This window comes from Eufriesea mexicana, unplaced genomic scaffold (genome assembly GCF_001483705.2).
Source record: "Eufriesea mexicana isolate 0111107269 unplaced genomic scaffold, ASM148370v2 scaffold2783, whole genome shotgun sequence".
NCBI lineage: Eukaryota > Metazoa > Arthropoda > Insecta > Hymenoptera > Apidae > Eufriesea > Eufriesea mexicana.
The window spans coordinates 55178-67023 of NW_016910838.1; the positions used below are offsets into that span (position 1 = coordinate 55178).

The 11846-nt window shown below is 31.7% G+C and overlaps 1 protein-coding gene across 2 annotated transcripts in view; it reads right to left on the minus strand.

Annotated features, from left to right (window-relative positions):
- LOC108550405 (protein FAM49B) overlaps nucleotides 1-1848 on the minus strand; it is a 41439-nt gene extending 39591 nt beyond the window's left edge. For both annotated transcript variants that reach the window (XM_017904148.1, XM_017904149.1), the window contains exon 1: nucleotides 1237-1848. In XM_017904148.1, coding sequence (XP_017759637.1) covers nucleotides 1237-1266 — 30 coding nt within the window. In that variant the 5' untranslated portion in view covers nucleotides 1267-1848. The remainder of the gene's footprint in view (nucleotides 1-1236) is intronic.
- Between the last annotated feature and the right edge of the window lie 9998 nt (nucleotides 1849-11846).

An 11846-nucleotide genomic window follows, 5' to 3' on the forward strand; every position in this document is an offset into this window, starting at 1 on the left:
ATCATATATCTTCTTATTGTATTTTGTTTTATTATCTATTGTATTATATTTTCCACTTTTATTAGCCTCGGAAAAATATGTAATAAATTTAAAGTCAGCTCGTAAGAACTTAATTGCTCGTAACTAGGATTTTAATTAAATTTTAATTATTTCTCGCTTAAACAAATAAATGTTATTCTAACTTATCGATAAATGATAATTTATGTCCAATATTAGTCAAAGTCAGAGCATAAGTGAAATTTCAGATTATATTTTATAATCATACACCAATGAATACTTCTTTATTTTTATCTTTTCTTTTTTTTTTAGATAATTTCAAAAATCATATCATGTATTGTAGAAAAAGAAGAAAATTAATTTAACTAGAAATTATTCGATACAAGTATAGGTTAGATAAAATACCCCTGATGAAGGTGACCTATATTTAAGAAAATCAGAGTGACTTTTATCAAGAAATTCAATATCGTTGTTATTTTATTCAACGTATTATTACGTGCTGGTTCTGTATACAATTGTATATAATTGTTATTCGTCTTCGTACAATATTTTAAAAAATTGTTAACTTGCTTAATCTTATCTTACTCCAAAATGTCAAAACATCGTATCTGTCTTACTTTCTCTTCGCTTATCCCGTGCAGTTTATCACACGTAGTAGCTTCGATATTTATAAAACATTCTCCTAATCGATAAAATCCATCATTATTTAAATAAATAAAAAAAAAAAAAAAATACGTGGACGCAAAAGTTCTCCGTTATATCAAATCATTATTGCAATTTTCAAAGCTAATAGATTTCGTCGAAAGAGGTAACTACCATCGCAATTACCTTCTATTAACGATATAATGTGTCTCTAATACATTTCGAAACAATTTCTAAAGCCACTATATAATACAATATCTGCAACCTACTCATCTTGTGTCATTTTCCTCTATAATTAGATACCACCTAACAGCACCTGATCGCGAAAAGAGAAATATTTTCCTGCAAACCGATACATCGCATCTCTGCTTCATCGAAGCTCGAAAGCAGAGAGAAGAAAATAATGGCGACGTGGTGAAAACGGGATTTTTCGCGGATCCCTAGCATTATCCGCGGCTATTATCGCAATTTGCGGCAATTCCTTTAATCCGCGCGTAACAACTGTCTCCGAGGTGCACGTTTCGCAAGTAAGATCCCTCGCGAAAGCTGCACGGCTCTAACCAGACGCGTAACGAAGCAAAAGAAAAGTTTATTTACCTTTCGACGGAGCGCAAGAAGACAGAGCATGACTCAACGGGCCGAATTATTATCTTGAAGAACGTGAGAGAGAGCTTCAAGGGAAGCTGTTCTCGAGTGTCCACATTGTTCTACCTTCGCCGGTTAATAGCCACTTCCGGTTATCCAGGAAGAAGCAACCCTTCTGCCGGTCGCGAGGGGCCTTTTGGAAAAGGAAAACGATCCGTCTCCCCGCTGACACGAAAGGTCTCCAGTTGCCCGCGACGATAAGCTTTTATCACACAACACGCAGCACAAATTCGTAGAATGTCTCAATAAAGATTCCCTTGTGGCCGTCGTGGTCGTAGGCTCGCCTGCTTTATCTCGTTTGCCCCTGGGAATCTCTATCCAAAATACGAGTCGCGAGCGACTGTCCTTTTCCCTTCTTCTCCCCACTCCTTCCCACCCGCGCGGTCCCCCCACCTCTTTATCCTTGCAAAACTCTTCGGAAACTGTCGTCAAGAATGTCTCGCGGATCGTCTTGATGTACGAGTATACAGTTGGTGTAAAAGCAAGCGAAACTCGAGGAAAGCTTTTTCTTATGCCTTCGAGAGCGAGACTTACTAAGGAAGGAACACGACTTCGCTCTGTCGGAGGTTGATATAACACTGTCAAAGCAACGGCGTGCGGCAAACGAGACAGTTTCACCGAGAGGCCAGTCAGCTGGTACCCCCACCCCACTCTTAATACACCGCCGTGCTCGCAGTCGGTTTTACGGATTTTCGATTCCACCGGTCGTTCTCGACCGTTTGTTTTCGCCTGTACAGAACCGTGACCGTGGTAATAGTTGGATTTTCATTGTCCACCGGGCGATTGGAAATGCGTTGCCCGAAATGGCGCGAAAAAATTTCGCTTCCAACGCGATTGGCCCCGTGAAAGTGTACGGAAACAACAAAAACACCGATTAACGCACGCTTTTACCTGTTCCTACCGCGGATTAGATTTTCACCGCAGCGACAGGAATGATCGGTCGGGTTTCATTTATTTGCCGCGCAGGTTAATGTGTTTCACCGTCCACCGTATGAAAGTGTATAAGATTAATGAGAATTTTGATTAACGCGTTGTAACTGTAGCGTAATCCTATCGTTGAATTATACGGGGTGTGGAGAAAAATCGGGTTTGTCGTGTTCCTGTTATTTCGTAGATAACTTTATTTATTTAAGCGTCGCGCGAATGTATTCTGAAATGATAAACGATTCGAGCAATCTATGCTCGTCTCTCTTTTAAAATCTAAGGAAAATATATCGTGGCTATATAAGGGAGGTGAAAGTCCATCCTTTTAATTTATTTGTTTTGAAAGTTATGACGAACTTGGAATTTTCATTATTAGAATAATAGGTGTTTATAATCATAATTTTCTAGTAATATTAATATTAGAATCGTATTCGACCATTTGAATAAAATGAAATTGCATGCAACTGTGTAGCAATTAAAGACACGAAATGAAGCAATTTGCCGAATGTCCACTGAATGAACTGTATAAGAGCAAATTGACTAATAAAAGAAGGAAATTTAATAAACATTAATGGACGAAAAATTCAATCCATCTGCCATTTTTCCATCGTTTTAATATCCACTTGATATTGGGAAATACGCAATGTTCGAATTAACAAATTATTTTCAATATTACGCAAATTAAAATTCGTAATAAAATTTCGCGAAATAATTAACGCAATAGTATCAATGTTCGAAATGTTACAGTTATGTATTTTCATTGTATACGAATAATATTTCGTAATTTATGATTCATTGCCTCTTGATCGATGAACGTTTTCCTGCAATCGCTCGATGAAAAAAGGTACAAGTAGAGTGATTCACTGACCGACTTTGCACCTTGTTACATTGCTTCTGTTTTCTTCAATATCTGCAGTATTATTCTATTACACGCGTAAACGTTCGTCTCCCATAATGTAACATTTGTGAAAGCTGTACAGCTGAAAAGAGTGAAATACAATACGTACTTTCACGTATTATACCTCGAAATATAATTACAATGGCTCTTAAAAATTCGAAAATAGGTTCACCTTCCTTTCTTAAATGAAAGAAACATTAATAGTTGTAGAATATTTTTATACAATTTGCGTATAATAAAAGTTGAGCATAAAGTAACTATGCAAACTGAGGAAAAAACGTATGACGTCCATTTTAATTGCACAAGTGTATCACGTACAGTGTTGTATGCTGAAGTCAACTTAATTAAAATTTAATGAAAATGAAGTTACCTCGTGTGCTTTCAGAATTGATGCTTTTGGAAACAAAAATTCACACAGTGACATTTTGTTAGCTGTATGTGTCTACTAGACATCTTTCCTTGAAAAATTATTTTCAAATAGATTGTGTATTAACAATATAGTATAGCAATTTTTATAATAACTTATCTGTTACTTGAACACTTTGTATTGTATATAGTGTCATCGTTAAGGCATTGATATTATTGTCACTGTCACTAGATTTTGTTGTCACAATTAAAAATGAAAAATTAAGTAAAATTTCAATACAAATAAATTCACGAATATTTATAATTTTTTTCTGTCTGAAACATTTTTGGTTTCAGAAAACTTCCCACTGTAAAAATTAAAATTTAATATAATAATCATAATAAATAAAATTATTAATTCTCTTAACATTTAATTAATCAAACTATAAAATAAATATTTTGATGACCATATAAATAATTTATTATAATCATTAAAGGTAATCCTAAAATTGGTTCTCCAACTAAATAAATTAAGTATATTAAAAAAATTCATCCATTATTGTTTATAATAATTAAATTTATTAAAATTGTTAATGAAATAAATTCAATTAAAATTAAAAAACTAAGTAAATAATTATTGTAATTAAATAATAAAATAAATTTATATAAATTTCTATTCGTCATCAATTGAATCAAAATATTCTCGAAACTTCAAAATTTAATTCGATTATTAATTATAAATTTTTTCAAGGTGCAATCAAGAGCTATTACGAAATATGGTAATAAAATGAAATTGCGGTGTTAATACGATATCTTAGATACTAATATGGATATAAATGTCTATCTCTGCACTCAGGTAGCGAAAGAAAAATATCGATTAAAGAAAGGCAAGTACGAACAGATCTATAAATATTAATATCCACGTATCATATTCGCTCGTATTGAAACTCGTTACCAACTTGAATTTGTTGGGTAATCGTTGGTAATAACGCGGCATGATACAGAGGCAACGAGCGCAAAAAGCTGGTGCAGTCAGTGCTAGATGCAAAATTACACGGTGCAACGGTGACGATTAACTCGTTTCAGTCTTCAAAAGTTACCACGGTGTTGCGTGGATATATGGCAAAAAGCGCATCGACGATTGCCATCTAAGCGAGAGAGCAATGACATGACACGAATCGCGATGAACCGGAGTGAAGTCCAAAGAGAAACTAAAATTTTTATTCGGCCTTTCGCGGAGAACGTTGCAAATTTTATGAATTTTGTGTATCTTACCAACTTTATTCATGTGAATTAAATATTTTAACATTGAAATGTAGAAATTTTAGAATATTGAATTTTTTGGATGTATAATATGTAGAAGCATCATTGATAAATGTCATTGGGTAATTGATAAATTGATAAAAATGTCAAACTATTCATCAAATAATTATATATATATATATATGAATTTTAGATTATTTCGTTGATATTTGTAGCTATATATTAAAATGTAAAGAAGAAATTCAATTAAATTTATAATACAATATATTAATATATAAGAATTATAAAAAACATTGAATTTCTATTTTTTCTTTCACATAGATGTATCAAAATTTATGGAAATTATTATTCAGCCCGTAACTTCGCTATCGAACCCAAATTTTGACGGTTTTCGTGACAACCATTAAACGGCAATTACGATGGAACTTATAAATATAAAATATCAAATTTTTTTTTATTATTATTATTTTTCCACAGAAGCATAAAATTTTTTAAAAATCATTACGCGATCTGTACCTCCGTTATTACATATAAATTTCGACGATTTTCGTAATAAATATAATAAATAACAAACGATGAAAGAAAGGTTTCGATAAAATTTGTAAATAATAAAATACTACAGTTATAAAAAATATTCTATTTTAAAAAAATTTTTTTTCACGAGTTCCCTTCAGATTTTTATAAAATCGTTACTCGGGTTTTACCTTCGCTGTTAAATGTAAATTTCCACGATTTCTGCGACAAGCATTAAACGACAATTTTTCAATGTAACTCTTATTGGCAGCTCGAGGAGTGAAACTTGTAGAATAACTGGAACGAAATCGAAATGGTACAAAGCTGTCCTCGAAAAGGAGGGAATTATGCGGTGATTTGTATTCACTGAACGGCGAATAATTTTGCGTATGAATTATTTAAATGATCGACAATAAAAAAGAAAACGGAGGGTTGGCTAGCAATTTTAACGATCGAGTTACCCGACGTAAATAGCGCCGTGATCGATCGTTCTTTTTGTTCATGACTCCAGTGAGTCACGTGGTAAGACCTTTTTTCGAAGGACGATGGATCGCACGTGCTGCCACCATTTTTACATAAAACTGGTGTCTACAGCAAAGTTGCATTGTTTTTTTCTTGTTTGTCCATTTATTTCCCTTCTTACGATCGACAGTTCCTTTACCAGGCAGTCCTTTGAACTTAAAATAGATTTTTTTGACTGGGAAATAAATTATTTACTACCTTTCAACATCAAATTTAATCACAAAAGTCCTATATTACTGTTAACGAAGAAGTTACAAGTACTATCAATTGATATCCCTAATTAGGGGTAGTTTTCAATTTCTGAATTCTTAACAGTCAAATTTGTAACTCAAAGTGGTAATTTTACTTTGTAAGAAGAATAATTTATTTTAAAAATCGAAGTTTCGCAAAATTTTGAGAAAAATTTCGAAAATTTCATATTAAAAAAGAGGTGTAATAATTTTGCTTGACTTTCGAAAATTTTCGATATTTTTATTATTTACGAAACCCATTCCTATCATTAATAACAATAAACAGTGTCAGCACATAAAAATTCAAGGAAAATAGAAATTTTAATTGCAAGCTATCCTAGTTTCTGCATTAGCTATTCTCTTGTATAGCTCTTTAAATACTGTTATAAATCATGAGAAATATACATCAAAAAATTTAAATAATTTCACTGACACACATTCCTAGTTCCACCTTTTCTTTTTACTTCTTTTCGTCCTGAATTTCTTCCTTTTATACTTCAACAATTATCTCGTACATCTATCACAGCCATCTATCTGAGAATTGCGAACGATGGACGTAGCAGATATTCGCAAATTAAATCGCACACTGGAGATTTCTATCGCGGGGTGAAAGTGCGTTATTAAACCGATATTTCTTGCTTAGACAATTACGTACAGTCGAATCTAGAAAGCAACGTCGGAAAGCAATCATATTAATAATGACTCATGGTCGTTTCATGCGAGAATCGGACAATTCGAGAGAGAAAAAGGATTTTCACTTTCGTCGAGCAGCGTGGAAGCAGCGAAATCGGCAAAGAGTTGATTCTTGCGCGAAAGTGCTTCCTTGACGTGCATCAGCGACCTGCCTTAATGCAATGTGCATATGTAATAGCGATCTGTGCATGCCGAGTACAATGACTTGGTAAACGCCGAGCTGCACGCGAACGGCCCAACTGTCTTGCTCACGGATGCACATCCTTTTACCTGCGGTATGAGACACGTAATATTTTCCGTTGGCAATCAACGCAGTCCTGATGAAAATTAATCCTTGCGGTACTCTGGGTCCTTTCCTCGTTTCGTCTTAGAAATTTGGGATTTTTTAAATTACACAATTTGTCCTCGTCTTTTTTTATTTTTTCGTATTATAATGGTATCGTTAAATAAATGGAAATGAGTGATTACAGAATTTTTGTTTTTATTATTATTGAAAATGTGTAGATATTTTGTAGGAAATTAGTATGTTGATCTTTGTTTGAGATAGATCTTATTAATTTGGGATTTTTTAAATTAAATAATTTATCCCCGTTTTTTATTTTTTCGTATTACAATGGTATCGCTAAATAAATGGAAATGAGTGATTACAGAATTTTTGTTTTTGTTATTATTGAAAATGCGTAGATTTTATATTAAATAATTTATCTTTGTTTTTCATTTTTTCGTATTACAATGGTATAGCTAAATAAATGGAAATGAGTGATTACAGAATTTTTGTTTTTGTTATTATTGAAATTGCGTAGATCTTTTATAGGAAATTAATATGTTAACCTTTGTTTGAGATAGAAATATAATTTAACGTATTTGTTTATTTTGATTGTTCCAACTTAATTATTGTTAAGTAGGTATAGTATATTTAGGTATATATTTTAGGTCGATAGTTATAACTGATTTGCGACTAAATGATTAATAATATTGGTAGGTGTTGAAAAAAGAATCTGAAATTTCATCTGCTTTTCAGGGGATATAAAAATATATTATAAAATGTCGTTTTGTGTGTCTTCTTATATGCTTTATGAGTTTGATTTATTCTTTTATTCCTTTCTTTTTTGATTTTTTCTTTTAACAATTTCTTTTTTTTCTTATAACTATCGTATATTTTTTTATAATTCGTCCATTGGTACATTCGGTGAATTGTTGCAACAATTAGTATAAGTGGTACACGACTGACAATTTCCATTGAATTACCGATATGAGATGGCTACACTTTGCATCGATAACGAATAACAATAATTGGTGGACAGCGTATATGTGTAAAATTAAATTGGGACAATTAGCGAAGAACACATATATAATTAAATTACAATAGAAAATGGAAAATATGCAATTAAATTACAGCAAACAGTGAAAAATGTCTATACCCAATTATACATTGCAACAAAAAGTGGAAAATATATGTATCTATAGCTAGATTAAAATAATGAATGGAAAATGTATGCATGTGTGTCAGATAAATATGAAACGAGGCAGAGATACGTAAAAGTATACATCTTAATGCATAATTCTCACGTATAAATCATCTAGTGATAATGAAAAAAGGCTACACTAAAAATTATTCATTAAAGAGGAAATTGGGTTTTTAATTTCGTTGTAAAAATTACTGTTTTTACTTTACATTCATTGTATTGAGAAATTATATTTTATTCCTTTGAGAATTTAAAATTTATTAATAATTTCACGTGAAAAGGGTATTTAAAATATTCTTCCTTTTTCTGCTATTTAATAATATTCAATAATAATCTTTCCTTTATGGAATATTAAATACATTGAATAATGTAGAATAAAATTGCCAGTATTAATAGGCATATGTCAGTGAAAAACAAATTTGTCAGGAAAATGTAAATCTATTTAATTTTCATACATTCCTATGACAGTCTTTTTATAAACTGCATAAAAGATAACCTTTATCTATACTGCAAAACTTTTTACAAAACAAACTGCCCTTATACATTTTTCCTATTTTTCCTCCCCTGACCTATAGTATCTTAAAAATAATAATCAATATTTCCTTCCGGTTGCAGTCTCTCATCGTCACCTAAAAGTGTGGACAATCGGTTAATAAAGGACACAAAAATGAGGCAGAAAATAACGAATCCGTAAAATTATGAAAATTATGAAAATAAGATTGCAGTATCATGCAAATTAAATGGAAATACGTTTAACGTGGACACGTAACCCACTTATACCACATACGCCCATGCTATTGTGCATAAAGCGAGAACATGCAATACTTAGCAAATAAGTATAGTCATAAAGTCATTCCTTTCAACTATCATATTCACCAATCTCTATTAAACACCAACCACTGCTAAAACCTCCATTACTCGGATCGAAAAATTTATAAAAATTAAATTTCTATTTAATTGCAAAGAATATTTCATAAAATATTTATTTCTTTACGAAGTCGACCAAGTATGGCAATTTCTCTTTACACAAAATGTTAATCATTTGAAGCAATTATTCAATTAATATCAAAGAAAAGGCATTTCAGTGGTATAAATCATAATTACGAGAAATAATTCTATTTTAATTATGAGAGATATTTTATCTATCTTTTCACGAAGATAATTAACAGAACATGCCAACTTTTCTCTGTATAAATTCCCAATACTTCAAACGATATCAACTAATGTAATTGAGAAATCGATTAATCGATTACGTCAACGTTCCAGGATTTTAACGAGTCATAATCAAGAGAAATAATTTTATTTTAATTATGAGAGATATTTTCCATGTCTTTTTACAAAATATACCAATTTCGATTTTAAAAATGTCTAATAAAATAATAGACACGTCTAAAGCAACGTCGACTGGTACATTTAATTAATAGTGCAGGATGGTGAATACTGGTCTTGAGACACCGAAAATTGACGAAAGAACAAGAACACAATAACACAAACTGAAAACTCGCAAACTGATTTAACTTAGGGAAGAACACCAAGATAACGAAAACACACAAAGACGCACTCTTTTAACACTACATTTACGGATGTTGATTATATACCTATTTTTACTAAAGTGAGCCAATTTGACTCATATAAGAAAATTGAAGTTTTTTGCAAAGAAAATAATTCCAAATCAATTTAAATAAAAGATTTATTATTAAAAAATTCATTGAAAGCAGTTTTTACATATAAAATCTGCTTGAAGTACATTTTCCGCAAACATTTCTATTACATTTAGCACAAAGACTCTTACATCTATTTCTGTTCCATGATTCTTGAACTTGACAATTCTTCCGTGCGTCGGTAGTATGAATTTTTGTCAATGGAATGAAAGTGTTCTCCACATCTTCTGTATATTTACTTCTTAGCTCTTCAGCTAATTGGAAAATAAAATCTTTTCTTGAAATATTTACTCGAGTGCTCTCTTTATATAGAATCCAAGCATTTATAGCTGCTAAATCTAAAATATTATAGAAAACTTGTAGAGGCCATCTGAGAGAGCCTGCCTTAACGCTACATTTTCGGCCCATTTGGTCAAGTATATCCACGCCATACTTAGTGTTATTATAAAATGTTACTCTTTCCAGAATAAGATTTTTATTTTTTCCAATTATTATATTTTCAGTAGTAAAACTTTTTTATTAGGCTTGCTTTTATAAATGGTTGCAAAAGTTGGCCAGGCCTGATGTAAGCTATAAATTTCACGCATTATGCGATTAACTGTTAAATCATTTTATGAGTCAAATTGGCTCACGACCGTAGAAATAGGTATACCACATTCGAGAATGCGAAATGAAAGGGTCTGAGGAGGAAAGGTGTCAACATTTACGTATATTTCATGACGTAACTAAAAACCAATGTGTGTTTTTTAAAAATAATATTTAAATTTTATATATATACAATAATCAAATTTTTAATGAGTCAAATTGGCTCAGTCCGTAAATCTAGCGTTAAAACTCTCTTTCTAAACCAAGCGACTCATGCTTGTACTGGTCACAACCGATTTCTAAGGACTCTGTTTTAGTTGTCGAGGACCACGCTTTTATGCCTTTCTTAACCTACGCTTCACCTCCCCGTAGGGGAGTCAAGCAACTTAATTTTGTTATGTAGAATAATTTTTCGATTTGTTTCTAGAAAATATCGATCGGTTTGCAATTTATTTTTGTTGGCAATAGCCGATTCGCGATTTCTATTGGTATCCTACAATAGCGAGTGAAAAATATTTTAGAGTTATAATAAATGACAATCGTACGAGAGAATTCCAATTTTAGTATAGAAATGGAATCGATGAAAGGAATATAGGAACTCCTCACGCAAAATCTCCATTACCAGAAGAAATACGAACAAGTGTAATGAAATTAGTTAATTCAATGGAAGCGAAAGATCAAAAGCTTTAATCGGACTTTGAAAAAGTTCCAACGAGCCATAATAGCAAGAAATAATTTTCATTTATTCATAAAAGATATTTTATACATTTTATCCATACATTTTACAAAGTCGACCAACGAAACGTGCCAACTTCTCTCCACGCAAAGTGTTCATTACTCGAAACAATATCAACTGATGTAATTGATTAATTCATGGCAAGTAAAAGACGTTTCAGAGTTCGAAGTGACTCGGAGTACTTGGCTGGCTAAAGAGCTTTGTTTCTGCAACTCATTGTGGAACGACTGCTCCCATAAGCACGTAGGACGCATTGTGCGATTCACGTACACAAGCGAAATCGACACAGAGTATATGCAACTCTTGTTTAATTTACATTATGCAAGACTAATGCCATTTCCACGCCTATTTAAGTCGACGTGTTCAGCTTAATCAAAGCGTGTCCTAAATTACTGCGCTGAAGTTAAAAGCGATAGCGAAGGCTATTAGCTGTAATACCGTGTCGTTCGGTGGGTACAATATTAAGAAATAGTGGAATTATAATAGTATTCGTGACACAAATACATTCAATTGTACCAGTCGTAAATTTTATTTTAAATATTATATATAATATTAGAAATTATATTTAATTAAAAATACCGTATGAATTTTACCATTAGCGTCAGATATTTTACGATTGAATTTGTATTTTTAATTTATGTTTGAGAAATTCGAATTTTTTAAAGTTGGTTAGAATCAGGATTTTTTAAAATTGTTAATTCTTAAAATTGATTTTTAAAATATTTA